At 41.7% G+C, this 16573-nt stretch overlaps 1 protein-coding gene across 8 annotated transcripts in view; it reads left to right on the top strand.

The window, feature by feature from the left end:
• The window catches only part of SGCZ (sarcoglycan zeta), a 629523-nt gene that overhangs the window by 372270 nt on the left and 240680 nt on the right, over positions 1-16573 (top strand). For all 8 annotated transcript variants that reach the window (XM_077302072.1, XM_077302077.1, XM_077302076.1 and 5 more), the window contains one exon: positions 2686-2880. In XM_077302072.1, coding sequence (XP_077158187.1) covers positions 2686-2880 — 195 coding nt within the window. The remainder of the gene's footprint in view (positions 1-2685; positions 2881-16573) is intronic.

Raw genomic sequence — 16573 nt, 5'->3', positions numbered from 1 at the left:
CCCCAATTGCTTCTATCCTTTCCTGCTTCTCTTATTCCTATCCACTAGCTAATCACTTTTTGTTTGCCCCCCCCCCCCTTCAGCTTTCCCTCTCTCCCTCCCACTCCCTGGGGAAAGTCAGGCTGAGTTGCACACTGTTGCTGGCACCAGGTCCAGTCTTGAAGTGGCAGCAGACAGCAGGCTAAGTGGAATGTATAGTAAATTTCTGGTGGTTCCCCTCATTCCCACACAGTGGCTTTGCTTTACAGAACGTTGGACGTTTCAGCAATATTGTTGTGGTTGCCTAGCAACTTCCAAAATGGTGACTGAGAGCTCAGAGCTCAGGTACTCTTTTATTAAACCTTTAGGCTTTTTTAAGCTTTCAGATTTTTCTGCAAACTTGTAATTAACAGCCGGACTCACAGTGGCTGCTGTTGATATTCTGGGGGATGGCCAGAGATGATGTTGGTGAGCGGGAGCCATTAGAGCAGGGGTAGTCAACCTATGGTCCTCCAGATGTCCATTGCTGGCGGGGGATCGTGGGAATTGTAGTCCATGAACATCTGGAGAACCACAGGTTGACTACCCCTGCATTAGAGCACGCGTGGCCCTGCAATGTGTGGGGGAGGAGGGGCGTGGGTGCTTCGTGACTCCACAGCCTGAACAGCTTCCCTCCCTCCCAGTGTTTGGGGCTTGTTGATACTGTTTACATATTTGATTTTCAATAGTCACAGCTGCGGTTTAGCCTTGGTTGGAGCCTGTTGGCAGGAATTCCAGTTTGTGCGCTGGAATCCTTGGGGGTTGGGGTTTTCTTTAAGGAGACCGGCAGCATAAGAACATGGCCTACCTGGCTGGCAGGCCAGAGGCTCATAGTCAAGCAACCTAGGGGTACCAAAGTGAGGTGGATGCCTGGTGAGCCCTGATATGGTCGCTTCCCAGTGAGGGAATCCGGATGTGGAGGGCCTGCTCTTCCAGCTGGGATGAAGCAGGCCTCAGGGCATCCATAGACCCTCAGGCTAAACAACCGGATGGCTGATGGGGTCAGGCTCCTTTCCGTGCTAGGCCAAACCCCCTTGTGGGAAGCAAAAAATAAATGACTGTAGCCATGTTAGCACTAAAGGATTTACGTCTTCATTGGCACACTGCAACCCTGCTATCAACTCCCTTTGGGTTTGTGGAGCACTCCCCACTGATCTGTTCCTAGTTTCATTTTGTCAATCTATTGATCCATATTCCATAGACCAATTCAGAATTGCAGGTACAATGTGTTAGGAAGTTGTAATATTGGAAAGCATTGGGTGGTAGGGCTTTGTTATAACACATGTGGAAGAGGGAGGGAAAGCTGAGTATGAGGCTGTCTAAACTCATTCCTGAAGACTGTAATTCTTTTCTCAGTGTTTGAGTCAAATACATAGCAAGTAATAGGACACTGATATAGAAAAAAATAAATATCTTTTTTCATAAATATATTTTTTCATATCTTTAATATGAAGGGGTGTTCTGGAAATAATTTTATACTTAAAACTTTCACTTCTATTTTCTTTACATAAACTAAAACAGAGGCACAAGGACTGTGATTCCTATGGACTTTAATGTATCTAGGATTCATTGATTCATTTGATTTTATCTTTTTAATCTAGTCTTCCCATTTCAATAATTGCAATATGGCACTGATATATGTATCCATATGCAGACATTTATCATTTATGAGGACATCAAAGTGTGAGCTGGGGAAAATAGCTATAAAGAAAATCATTGTTAAATTGTTACATACTTGCTAAATGGGAAAACATATAAGCCAACCAAACATATTGCTCTTAATATATTACTACAAATGTTTACCATAGGCATGAAACATGGTACTCTTGTAAGAAAAACTACTAGCTGTGGGTCAGAATTGTGGGACTCTCCTCCACTGTGAAGACCAACCTTTGCTTAATGTGAGCTTGTTTTTAATGGATGGTATAGGTTTTCCATTCTGTGTGTATATCTAAACACTTCTGCTGTTATTTTCCTTGGCATAGCTGAGATGGAAATGAGAAGCCCAAAGTACTTAAGACACTGTTTTGTTTTTCTAACACATAAAGGAAGCTTCCTTTGAAGCTTAGTAGGAATTCCTCAATGAGAAGATCGTGTTGACAGTGTCACTTCATAAAGATGAAATATTATAAATACAGTAAGATGGTGGGGGCTGGAAACTCTAGATAGATTCAATAAATATGCAACTTGCACAGCCAGAACTTTCTTAGTAAGCACATTGCTTTGCTTATTAATTTTTTTAAGAGGGGGTAATAGACCTTGTAAACAATAAAAAAGGGAAGATGGCAGAAGGTTCACAGAACAACCTCAATGTGAGTGGGGGAGTGACCTTTGAGGGGTGGCAAGAGGTGGGGGAAATATGAGGGAATCTCTAAGTCTTTGAATCACCTTTGAATTACCTTTGGCAACCAGAAAGAAAACTTATCACTGAAGGGAGAAAATTCAGAATGTGCAGAATGACAAAAACAAAAATAAACACCAGCAGCCATCCATGGTGAAAGTGAGGGAAAACATCTTTCTGTAATAGGGTTCAGTCTGAAAGGTCCACAGGAGATGTCTAGTACAGCCCATGTTCAAACTCTTGGACCACTGCTGTAAAGATGAAAAACTGTACCTTTATTTGAATGATCAAAGACTCCCCCCCTCTTTTTTGTCCATTTTCAATAGATGACACGAGAACAGTACATACTGGCAACACAGCAAAATAATCTGCCAAGACCTGAACACCCTCAACTTTATCCAGTAGGAATTTATGGCTGGCGAAAGAGGTGCCTATACTTCTTTGTCCTCTTGCTGCTGGTTACCATGATCGTTAACTTAGCAATGACAATCTGGATACTGAAAGTTATGAACTTCACGGTGGTAAGTAGAACCCAGATTTTTTTTCCTTTGCTTGTAAATTCTAAGAACGTGAATAGTGGTTTGGTGCTACTTCCATTTATTCCCTGTATGGTCAAGTTTCAAGTATCAATCAGAGATACTACTTCAGACTTCACTGGGGAGTTCAAAGATATTGCCACAGATATTCAAAGGCCTGATGGTTACTATGTAACAGAGAGTGCTGTACTGGATGAGGCACTGGCCTGATCTAACATGTCATCTCTTATGTTCCTTTAAAACATATCCAAAAATGAAAAGATCTTAATGTTACAAAAGAAATGCATATTTTACCATATGGGAAGACTGATAGAAAGTGAAAGGGTTTAGCTGTGCCAGGCACCCAGTTGCAGGTCTGATGCATTATATCAGAGAGCATCATATTAGTATGGGGGAGGCCTGTTTAAGAGTAGGACTATTTGAAATAGCACAAAGATTTCTGATCCAGACAGGGGATTTCAGACCTTCGTGAAGCAAGGGGAAGTTAATGGAAGTTACGCTAGGCCTCCCTCGCTTTGCCGCTATCTTGTTAAATTGAAATATTTTAGTGCCTTCATGTTCTGCACTCTATTATAGAATCTGGTTGGGGTAGATGGCAGACTCTGCCTACTATGAGCCAGAGCGCAGGATCTGAACCCTTCAGCATCTTTTTGGGTCGGTCTGCAAGAAAGCCTCAGACCTGTGAAAGAGGGGAGAATTTAGATTCGCCACAGTTGAATGCATGGGCACTCCTGCTCTCTCCCACCCCTCACTCATCTCCTCCAGCCTCACAGGAGATGTCTGGCTCTTCTGCACTGGCTGCCCTTTTTTCGGCCTTTTAAAGGATCTTCCCTTGGCAAGGCATCCCCATCTCCCAGGAAAGCGACTTGAATAATGGAGGTGGCTGGGTTCCCAGAACTAATCTTTTCTTCCTGCACCCCTCTCTCACCTGCTACCTTAGATGGTTTCTCCTCTGACCTGTGCTGGCTTGAAAGGATCAAGAATGCTGCCAACCTCATATGTAGTACTGATTCAGGGGTAGATCCTTGCCACTTCTTTGGCCAGTGTGGCAGGTGTGCCCAGAGTGTCTCCCACTCACAACCCCCTTTGATGTGGTCCACTTGGACCTTCCTTGCCTGCTCCTGGGTAGGGCTTGCTGTATTTGCTCCACCCTTCAGCTGGATGAACACCACCCACCCAGTGCCCCCCCCCCAGTTCCAGGTAAGTTTGATGGTGGAACTCCTGCCCTCAGACAGTAGAATAATTCCATTATTCTCAAAAATTCCACAGAATAAGCTGAGTGGTTCTGTCTGTCCCCTCCCCCAAAGTAGACCAGAAGTAGAGTTGTTCCTAAGGAACCATCACATGTTTCTGAAACAAAGGATTATGTGTGAATCCCTGCCTCCTATGTCCTCCCTAAACTCTCACTAAAGCAATGTGTATTGCAGAATGAACACTTAATCATGGAGCTTTGTAGATTTATTGCATAATTTTAAAAAGAGGCGACATACTATTTTTCCTCTGTCCTTTGTTTTGATAAAGTATTCTTTGCCTCGGAGAAGAGTGTGTTTGTTATCCCTTTTTTATCATACAAATCTATGTAATGTACACTTTGACAATCCCTTGGCTTTATTAACAGTACATACATCTTGGTATTTTATGGATAACAATAACTTTTGTTTAGCAACTGTTAGTGTCTTCCTCATCACTGTAGATCTCCACTGTCTGTCTTGTGTGTGTAATAACGGCATGGAGATGATTCAGTAGCTTTAAGTCGTAGTCCTGTGCATTAGGACAGAAATAGTGTATTAAAACACAATGAAAGTATTGTTTAAAGCATCTTTGCAACACAGTTAAATATTCTTTGGCCATGTATATTTAACGGACTAGGGGTGGGGGTTGTGAGTAGGAAGAACCATTTGGAAGCCTCAGTTGGTTCCCCAAAGTCTCTCTTTCCATGAGTCTTGTTTATAACTTTCAAGTTTCTGAGCAGATTTATTTCTTCTTTCCCACTGTAACTAAGCCCCATTCCACACACGTTGGATAATGCACTTTAGAAGTAGATTTTTCTGTTTTGTAGAAGCTAGACTTTCCTCCCACAGTGTCCAGCCCACCATTTAAGCCCTGTTCTCTGTGCTCTTGCATTTGGAGGTGAGGGAGGCAGCAACTAGAGAGATGGCATTTTTTTTTATGCATCTCCTTCTTGAAGCTCACCTGATGCCTCCTTTACTTATGTTTTGGTGCCTGACCCAGGCTTTTAATTAGGGATTATATATAACCAGCTTTTAATTGGTCTGCCTCTGTTTTCTAGAAGCATTTCAGTTGTTTATGTCCAACAGCTTTTTTCTAACAGCCTGTTTTTAGTATTGTGACTTGGTTTTCATTGTAATCTACCTCCAGCAGGACTCTGAAGAGGTGGCCTAGAAATATCACAAGAAAAAAGAAAACAATGAAACAGATGAGGAGCACTACTTGGGACTTGGGTGTCTGACCCTACTTGCTGTCACTTGTAATAAATCATGTAAACAGTGGTAGCCAAACTGCGGTCCTCCAGATGTCCATGGACTACAATTCCCATGAGCCCCTGCCAGCAGTCGCTGGCAGGGGCTCATGGGAATTGTAGTCCATGGACATCTGGAGGACCGCAGTTTGGCTACCCCTGATGTAAACATTTTACTTATCTAAAAAGCACACTATTGGGCTCTGAAGCACTGTGGGTGTGGGGAGAGACTTCCAGTTTCCTTCCCACACCATTTTCACCAGCAGAAATAGTCAAGGGGGAGGCTGTCTGCCCCTTTATCTGGCTTCATATATCCTCCCCACAGCCATTTCTGCAGGCAAAATAGAGAAACTGGAAGCCAAAACAGGGAAGCTGAAGCAGAACAGAGCACTTTTTTAGGGTGAGTAAACTTCTTGAGATGAGTTGTTCTGCATGACAGTGAGTCAAGTCTGGCACCTGTTTCCCAACCTACGTTGCTTGTAATGTTTAGTCTGCCTCTGATTCTCATCATTCTTTGCTCCTGGATTATATTCAGTTTTCATCAAATTTTCCATGGTGGTTGTATTTTTCTTTTGGTTAGTTTCCAAAACCATCTTTTATTTATCCACAGGAGTCCCTTGAGTAGGCAGACGTCTATGGCCTTAACTGTGGGTGGCCTGGTTTTGCTGCTTTTGGAATCTGCATGTGTAACAATTGATATATTAGTCAGAGTGATAGTTCTAAATCTGGTTCATTTGGATAGTTTTGTTTTTCCTCAAGCACAAGACTAATTGTAGCTAGAGATGCCTTTCAGAGTCATTTGAATGCTGCACAATTCCCCAGTGACATATTGTAATCTGTGAAAGACTGATGACCTTTTATATTTTCATGATAGAAGAAAATTTCTAGTTGATCTAATGAAATTGAATGGCTGTTGGTTCAGAGCAGATAAAAGGAAGGATTTCTGCCCACTGTGCATCACTTATGAAATTGATCACCACAGGATGTGGTAATGGACAGCTTGGAGACCTCTTTCAGAAGGCTTAAAAGAATGTGAAAAGAAGTCTGTCAGAATCCAGATGTAACCTCCTATGCAGAGTATTATACTTGTGAGAACCAGTTCCTGAGTGCCAGCTCACACTCTTACACTGTGCTGGATGAGAAATGCGGTCCCCATGCAATTTCCTATCTTGGCAGCGACCCAGTTCTGCTTAGCTCTAGCAAGTTTGCTCATTTAGTCTTTGCACCCACCTGGGTCCGTTGCTTGTATCCTTGAGATAACTGTATTGCTAGATGCAGAAAGCTGTAGCTCAAACCTAAGTCAATCTTCTTGAGAACAAAACCAGATGAGGCATGTATTTTTCTCTCTCACCTTGGAGAGGATTATTAATAAAACAAACTGACAGGGTAGCATATCATCTCTGCCCAGTCAGGAAAAAGAACATAGGCATGACTCTTGTCTTCCCCACCCTTAATTCCAGGAAGTCCCAAAGACTTGGTTTTGCAGGTACTCTCTGTTTTTTGTGGCTCTAGCAGAGAGTTATGTTCCCATTGGGGTGGGAGGTCAGCCAAATGAGGTTTCAGGTACCTCCAGGCACGTTGCTAGGTTTGCACATTTCTGACCCATCAAGCTGCACTGTTCCAGCACCAGGCTTACATCCACTGGGTATGGGTGGCACCCTACAGTGGTGACTATCTAGATCCCTGAAGAACCATCTCCTCATGAACTATCTAGCCCACCTCTGTGCCCCTGCCTTGAGAGGTGATAGCTACATGACAAAGACTTTTCTGTGATGGCAGCTTGTTGTTGGAATGCACTTCCTCTTGAGGCTCACCTAGTGCCTCCTTTCCTTTCCTTTGGGTGCCAGGCCAAAGTACATCCTTTCATGCCAGCTCTTAATTAGGGGTTTTGATCATATCAGCTTTTTAAAATGGTCTGATTCTGGCTCGAGGACTGGTTTACAGATCCCATTTTAATGTTTTTTTTTCTCTTTTGTTTTATATTGTTATATAATTTTAATGCTAAGTGTTCTAGGTAAGTAATAGAGTTTATCGGCATTACACTGCTGGGGAGTTTAGTTGTCATACAAAGCTGTTCACAGACTAACCTTATGGTTGCTCTGTGATCCTCCTTTAACAAAATATAGAACTGGCTCAGGTAGCATTTCAAAAGGTTGGGGAAATATAGAACTGAATTTCAAATTTGGAGTTCACTGGAGGGGAGGACTCCCTCCACCCTATCTCCTTTATTGCCTGCTATTAGCGAATTGAGGTCTTTGCTTCATTAGTTTGTCTATCCATGGGGCTGCAGTAATTACACAAAGAGAGGTTTAAAAAATTGCAAAGATAACATTTGAAGTGTAACATACACTTGATTCCCCAGTTCAGTCTTTCATGACTACACTGGCTATGGAATTTCAAGAAATCACTTAGCTAATGTGGGTTTTTAACTGTCCCTTCAGTTCTAAATCCAATTAGATGCTGCGCAGTTGACAAGTGAAAATTAATCTTTAATCCTCCTTTGTAACTCTGTGAGAATGAACTAGCAACTTCCTTCCTCTATTCAGATGACAAAGCCGGAGGAAGCAGAGAAAGAAAATAAATTAACAGTGAAATTAAAAAGCAGAAAACCAAGAGCAAATTGTTTAGGGAATCTTATTGATCTGCCTCAATTATATTTCCTTTTGTTACTGTTCTATGCTGTCCCATAAGTGCAGATTTGTAGTTGTTAACATTTGATGTCTGAACAAGCTGGACATGTTGTTACTCTCAATTGGTTCTGTTCCTTGGAAGACTGACAGGAGCCTTTGATTTGTATGATAAGGAAACTATCCGATTGCCCTTGCCACGACGTATAGAGAGGGCATTGTTGACATGAAAGTATTAACCTTTATTCTTCACATTGATTCAGTGTGAAATGCTCGGTTATGAAACAGATCATGCTTTGCATTTAAAGCTTTAAAGATTAAAAATAGTTTTTTTTCAGAACTAGGAAGAATATATGCATAAGTATGATTTTTAAAAAGTTTACCTGGTTAGCAGCTGGGCTCTGAATACTCTCGGTTAAAATACCATTATCTCAATGTGCTCATTAAAAAAAAATCTATATAAAATTGCTGTATTACTACACAGCTGTGGAAGCTATTTCCCTGTTGCATGGTACCATGCATGTTTCGTAACAGCTATGTAGGAAAAAAAAAAAACTACTGACTGTCTGACTCTCAGAGGGCATGTGGGACACTTACCTGCTTTAGGGCTACTTGTTCAGGGCCCCCTCTCTTGAAAACACACACAACGACGTAAGGAGACACATTTCCATTCCCCTCTTTTCCCCACTTACCTATTGGCTTCCGATCCTCCTCTTTGTTTCCTCCCCCTCCCTCACTTGCAAACATATACACAAACACAGAGACACAGAGCCTCTATTCCCCCCTCCTGTTTTCCCCTTTACCTGTTGGTTTCCAAACCTCCCTCCCACCCAAAGAAACACATACACACATTCCCTGCCCCTGCCCCTGCCCCTGCCCCTGCCCCTGCCCCTGCCCCTGCCCCTGCCCCTGCCCCTGCCCCTGCCCCTGCCCCTGCCCCTGCCCCTGCCCCTGCCCCTGCCCCTGCCCCTGCCCCTGCCCCTGCCCCTTTCTGCAATATTGGGCAATATTGTTGTTAGAAAGGAGCAAAGCACCTCATGGTTTAACTTACAGGCAGGAAAATACAGGATGGTAATGGGGAGGGGGATTACAGTAAGAGTAGTTCAGCCATGAAATCGGCTACCTAGGGAGATGGTGAACTCCCCCTTTCTGGCAGTCTTCAAGCAACACCTGGACAAACACTTGTCAGGGCTGCTTTAGGCTGATTGTGCACTGAACAGGAGTTGGACTAGATGGTCTCTTCTAACTCCATCATTCTATGATTCTATGAAGATGCAATTTTGGGAAAGCCTGGGAAACTGTCCCTTGTAATTGCTAGAGGGCCCTTTCTGTGAGCTCCCAGACCCATCCCTTCTCTGAAACAATATCAGTGGTAGCAGCAGCTTCAGCTCCAGCAGTTTTTATTAATAATGCCCCATCCTCCTCCTGGAATCCAGGAATGGCTTTGATTTCTTGGGGCCAAAGCTTCCCCCCTCATCCCATTGTCTGCTGGGTATATGTGGGCTCTTTACTTAGTATGCAGTAGCCTGCCATCTTCTTTTCTGTTCTGTCACCTCAGATATAGTGTGTATCAGGTACCACAGTGCAAACCCCCTCCCTCTGTTTTTCCCTTCAGGTGGGCTTTGGGATACAACAGATAGTAGAACATTGCTGTTCCTCATGATGTTAATTTCCTGTGGAATTTAAGTTATACCAAACAGGGAATTGAGGGTCAATTTAGAGGCTATGGTACTTTATTCTATACTTCTGGGTTTAGATAAATGGTTTTCACATCAATTTTTTTCCTGTGCTATATGATAGTGAAATGGTCTAATCTAATGCATTATCCCCTTCAAATGCTAATGGATTTACATCTTTGCATTGTTTCTGTTCAATTTTAGTCCCTCTGCCCATTAGATCCTCAAAGGAGAGGAGCTCAATACAGTGTATTCTTATAGAACTTCCAAGAAATGCCACTGCTGGATGAAACCAGAAGCTGTTCCCTCTTAATTCTGCTTGGAGTTACCTTTTACTGCAAAGGAAATGCATGCACATTATCAGTGAGAAGTGCTAGAAAAAGAGCATACTTCTGCTAAATATCCTGCTGTCCTGTTCAGATGGCAGTGATAAGAGGGGGGAGGGGCACAAGCTTGACTTTGATCTGGAAGTTTGCCAAAATGGCCAGCCGGGTTCTTAATTTCACTTCGCATCAGATTCTCTGTAATGAACACTGCCTTTCCAATATGCTTTCTGTATACTGCTGGAAGTATCATGGCTTGTTTTGATCTCATTAGTATAGGACATGTTGACCAAGAATATTAAAAAAGCTGGGGGGGGGGGCGGATTGAACTGAAAACCAGCAGATTGCTTACAATGTGTTCATTGGCGTTGCTTGGGTTCAAACAAGCTGCATCTAGCTATGAAAGCTAGATGAAAGTTAATTGCCGATTAACCTAGCTCAGAGCACAAATTGGGGAATAGCAAGTGGCTGCAGTGGCTGCCTTCATTTGGACTCACAAGTAAGCGTGCTTTGGGGGCAATGCCCATCTCCTTAAGTGGAGGCATACCAATTAATACATTGGTTGAGTACTTGGCTTAGAGTCTACTTGCCAGCCGACCATGAGTGTAATAGCAGGACAGCATGTGCAGCAATGTGAGTGCGTTTAACACCTGCTCTTCCCTCTGGCTGTAGTCTTTCAGGCAGTCACAAGTGTTCTGCGCTGACACTCCAACAAACCTGTTAACATACATCCAAATAAGTATTTCAGCAGAAGCACTGGTAAACTCAAGGGCTGACAGCCACTTAGCACAATGGGGAAATGCTTGGACTTCTGCTATAAGATAGCAATTAATCCTGCAACTTCAAAGCTGTAAGGAGCAGGAGGAAAGTTCCTACATTCATTGCATTTGGCAATGAGTCAGACTTTCTGGGTAATATCAGCATCTTTCATGCAAATCCAATGCCTAAATGAACATGGCTCCAAGAAGATAATGCTATGTAATCCCCCCCTTGTTTAATTAGAACAGAATCTTGGCAAATTTAGGAAAAATATTGCATTCACAAAATATCTCCGGCAGGGAAATGGTGTGTGTTTAAGAGAGTGAACAGAACAATTAATATTCACTGAATGAAAGAAAATCTTGCTTTGCGTTGATTAAGTGTTGGCTTTTTTCAGCCATGGGTTCTAAGCCTGTGTCCTGGGATTCAGTTTTAAAATCTGGTACAGTCACCTAGCCTTCTCTTATTTCTGCTGCTGGCCAAGCAAGGCCCATGGTTAGATTGTCCCAGATCCATGGTTAGCTTTTTCCCAGGGTTCCTGACAATGCTGGAGATTCAAACTTGAGTGTGGGTGGTTTACCACCTCTTTGCCATGGTGCTTCCAATCTTACCAAGGCCATTCACATAAACTATTTTCTTTGAAATGCTGGGGTGATCTGACTGTGACTCACCCTATAGCTCATTTGGTCTGACTCTTAAAAGTCAGCAGCATGGAAGGTTTCTGAAAATCTCTGTGGCCAACACAAGAGGAATATACATAAGGACTCCTTGCAAGTTCTCTGGCAGGGGAGAAGGCAGAAGCATGGAAGGCTTGCTAAGGCTGCTGGCTTGCAGTTGGGGGCCTGTCAATCTCCAGAATTACAATTGCTCTCTGCCTCAGCAAAATCAGTTCCCCTGGCCGATTTGAATGGCCATCTGTATGGCATTATACCATGCTGAAATCCCTCCTCAAACCCCTTATCCCCAAGCTCCAGGAATTTCCCAACCTGGTAGATCCCCCACTGGCCAATGGTATGAGATCAGGGGATAAGGTTGCCAGCTTTAGGTTGGGAAACACCTGAAGATTGGGGGTCAGTGCAAAGGGAGGATGGGGACCTCAGTAGGGTACAATGTCATACAACCTGCCCCCCCAAAGCATTCATTTTCTCCAGGGGAATTGTTATCTCTGGGAAAACATCAAAATGGTTAACCCAAACAGCAGTTTGTTCTCTCTCTCTCTCTCTCTCTCTCTCGATCTGAATAAATCCACTTCACACAGCTGCTGACTGTCAAAGCGATGCTAAGGCACCTGCATGATCAGCTGTAATTCTGGAGGATCCCACAGTCCCATCCGGAAGTGGGCATCTTTAGCTGACTATCAAATTGGTACACAAACCACACCCTTTCTTCCTCTTGTAATAATTAAAAGCTACTTTCTGTTCATGTCTGAAAGAAAAAGAAGCAGACCTAGAGGATGGTATTGTGCTACAGAGCTAGAGTGGCATATGGTGAAGTGTGTGGTCATATTTCCCACATAGGGATGTCATTGGGCACCATGTTTCACTGTGTAGTTACCCCTTTGCCTGTGGTTATGGATACATCCACACCCATAAACATGTGATTGCACTTCCAGCACTTTTGCATGTCATGTAAAACCACCCACGGACTTCTGTCAACAGCCCGTTTTAATTTTGTTAGCAAGCGGCTGGTGTTTTCATTGTATTAGCAGGTGTTTCAACTTGATTAAGACTATTTTTGTTTCTAAAGTGGCAGATATTGCAACAATTATGTTGTTATCTTTGCATTGACTGCCTTTCATTTGTTTTGATTTAATATTCAGCACAAGAAATTATGTTTTGTTGAGCATGGTAAATAACTCTGCTGATGAGAGCTGTGCTAGTATTTGTTGGGAAGTTTGATTATTTGTTTGTAGGTTTTCCCAGTCTAGGTTGGAAAATACATGGAGATTTGGCGGTAAATTCATTTAATGTCACTGAATTCATTTTACGAAGTGGCTGTTTTCTCCAGGTCATAATTATATTCCCAGGAGCAGGCTACTACGTGGCTATTGAAATCCTCTTCATTTTCTGAGTATGATTTTATCCTGCCATTCCTCCAAGAGCTTTCCCCGTTTTATATTTTTAATTGTCACCATAATCCTGTGAGGTAGATTAGGCTGAGACCATGTATTTGCCATAGGTCCTCCTTAGTGAAGGTGAAGTCTCCTCAGAGGAGGAGGAGGGGCCTATGTAGCCAGCCCAAAATCAACAGAAGCCAACCAACAGGAAGATTGGCATAGTAGGCTTTACAGTCAAGAGCTGGTGCAGAATCACCTTCTTTCTCTGGCTTTAACCTGGCCATTCCAAGTTCTCCAAAATCACATAGACTTTTAGAATGATGTAGAAGGACGCAGAGAATGGAGCTGCAAGCTACACCTAAAAGTGTTTACTTTTTGACACTACACTAGTTACTTGCCAATAGTGAAGATGAGTCTTTGCAGGACTGTGTCTGAAAAGCGGGTGTGAGGCTATACCATCTCCCAATAGATGAAATAGGGTATGGATGCAATGAGTACAGTAGATGCTAAATTGCTGACACTGCCTTGACTGATTCCTAGAAATTTGACCTTTGGATCAGCCTGTCACATCCCCAACATTGCCTTGTTTAATCTGTGTAAACCTGACTTTGGACTGGAAAGACAATGAACATTGGAAACCTCTCTTGAACTTTGGAGAACACACTGTCACTTGACACCAGAACCTGCAGGCCAGTGCAGTATCTGGCCTAAGGTCACCCAGTTACATTCCATGGCCAAGTGGAGATTCAAGCCTAAGCTCTTCCAGAAGCTATTCCAACACTCTAGCTATACTGGGGCTTGCCATTTCCATTTTTGTAATGAAAACTGACAGGGACTTGGGAGGGGGAGGGTCATTGTGCATGAAGAGTAAACAATTCAAGAGTGGTTTTATTTCTCTGAATCTATAGGACCAACTGCATCTATATGATCTATTGGGAGCAATCATCCAGGGTCAAGGGTAGTAAACCTGGTAACCTCCAAAAGAACAGTATTTCTGTGACTACTATGGTCCATAGAGAAGCACTTTGTAATTAAATTATTTTAAAGCTTTTGGATTTACTTTCAACTTTTGAGAAATAATGTTGATTCTTAAATCTTGAAAGTGAATTAACCAGTGCCTTTGACAAAGCATTCCCTTTGAAGAAAATAAACCCTTCACAACAGATAAAGATTTCTGATATAGTGTAAAGAAAACTTTGCTGAGGAATATAATGAGAGATTTCAGGTTCATAGCTTCTATGGGTGATAATTGCTTCCAGCGGCCTTTGGTTCAACTTAGAGGCAAATCAAATAAATCAGTGATATAAAGGAAAAGGCACTGAAAATAGTTCTGTGGAATGGGTTTGTAAAGGGAATAGTGTATAAGAACATTTCTTTAGTCATTGCTTTATTGTGTTAAGTGAAAGTGAGTATGAATTACGGAATGTTTCATAGAATGGTAATCTCGGCAGAAATAGTCCCCTATTATTGCCATGTCTAGAAATGGGGGGGGGGAGAGGAAATGGAATTGCAGAAAGCAATTTAAGCAATCAAGGCCTATAAATATTTCACAATAGTGTGCCCTACTTGTCTGAAAATTTTGGCTCGGGTAGTATTTCAAAAGATTGTGATAATAACCCTGTAAAATATAGCTGCTTATTAACCAAAATGAAAAGAGTTCCTCAAATATTAATTGCCCCATCATGGAATACATTCCATTAGCAACGTGGAACAATTTTTTTTGGTAAATTCTGTATTAATGGCTTGCTAATTACATTTGGGAGACCAAATTTTATTTATCAACCAGTTGTGAATTTTATCTGAAAACAAATAGATTGAAGCTTCTACCTGATCTATCTCAGGCATGGAGAATATCTTTTTAATCAGAAATTTTGATCTGAATCCTGATTTTAGAAGGGAACTCATTAAGGATATCAGCTGTAGACTGGTCTATGTTATATGAATAATTTCATAGATATGGGTATATAAATGGAAAATAGCATTTCTTCACTTTTTATAGGAATTATTTCATTTGCTTTATATTCAGGGGTCCAAAGGTGGTTCCTTTAGACACCATGGTACCCACCCTTCCTAGTGCCTTTTGCCCAGCAAGGCTTCTGATTGGCCATTGGATATGTGATTGGCTATTCAGCAAAAGCTATCACAATAAAACAAAGATCTTTGATGTATGATTGAAAATGAGCCACTTCTTCTGCAGCCCTTTTGGAGAAGATATTTTGTTTCTGCACCCACAATAATGTGTCAGAATTCCAAAGATGCCTGCAAGTTAAAAAATATTAGGGACCCCATCTTTTTCTGACACATGTGGGAATGTACCCTTGATTCAGAGCTGGGCAAAAGCTGAGATTGGGGGCCTCAGAAAATACATATTTTAGAAGGTGGGCTCCAAATCAGATACCTTAGAAAGACTAGTTGGAGTGGCATCTAACAGATTTTTCTTTGCCATCTAGCAAGCCTTTTGATTTGGATTGTATACATAAGTACATTCCTCACAATAATTTGACCACTGAGGAATACTCCTTGGGGTTGAAATACATTTGGTCCATTCTCTTTGTCTTTTTCATGTGCAGTTAGAAATGAGTTGTTTTTAGATTATGATGACTATGTTTTAAATATGCTGAATTTGTGCGCTTTATATAATAAATATTTGTAAAACCTTTTTAAAAATATATTTTTGCTGCTCAACCTTTAGGTTCCTAACTTTTCTGGTTAGATTGGGTTTCAGTTTCCCTTTTTGGTTTTGCATAGTTCATATCACTACCTAGGGATGATTCAAGATTTTAAGGCCCCAAACTCTTAATGATGTTGCTTCTTCTATCAACCAACACACTCCCTCTGTTTCTACCATGAAGAGAGAGAAAGCAGTTAAATAAATCAACAGCTTTCTGGTTTTGTCGTGCAACAAGGGGAACCTAAATTGAATGTCTTGTCAAGCTGAGAGTAGGATCTGAAAGCAATAGTTGGAACTCTTTGCAATATCAGTTCGATTTGGTGTGCATACTGTGTCCAAGCAAACTCTAATGATTCATCTAATGGACTAAACACTTTGAGATCAGTTCTGAGAAGCAGAACTAAAAGCAACACTGCAGCTGTAGGAGCTGTTGTGTAATAGGTACCACTTATGTGCTTTGAAGTTTTGTTTTGCTCAATGGCTTCAAAATTGCATTTCTTCTTGTTTATTTTTTTTTAAGTCCAGGGTCTATATTTGAAGTTGTTGTTTCAAGTAACCAATAGCTTGCTGAAAAGTAGTTTCAGCTCTCTGTATTGGAACGGCTAGACAAGACCCTGGAATAGAAATTGGTTCCTGATTTGTTTTGCCATTTACTTCCCCAGTGGATGTACTATTCACATGTCAGTGTTTTAATTATATTTATATGAGGATATTTGGGACATAAAATATATTAATTTTCCAGTACTGGTGGGTCCAGGAATAGTGTGGTTCTAAATCTTATTTTAGGTGTGAAAACATAAACATGAAAGCTTGTGATGTTACTTTTTATCATAAATAACTTCTTCCTCTAAAACATGTCCACTAGCAACCTTTTTTACTCACTTCAAAAGTTCTCTTGTGGATAAATGAAGGCAAATCTTGGAATTGTTTCTTTCTGAGATGATTCGTACAATTATTCCATCTTGATTGCTTCTGCATTGCAATTGCTTTTAACAATCTCTGCACATTGAAAGGTGATTGATGATATTAATTTGACACTTGGTTTTACCTATCACAGAAATAATCCTTTTCTGCCAGAGGGTAAAGG

This window comes from Paroedura picta, chromosome 10 (assembly GCF_049243985.1).
Source record: "Paroedura picta isolate Pp20150507F chromosome 10, Ppicta_v3.0, whole genome shotgun sequence".
Taxonomy (NCBI): Eukaryota; Metazoa; Chordata; class Lepidosauria; order Squamata; family Gekkonidae; genus Paroedura; species Paroedura picta.
The sequence above is the reverse complement of the archived record's forward strand: the minus strand, read 5'-3'. Positions and strand labels throughout refer to the sequence as shown.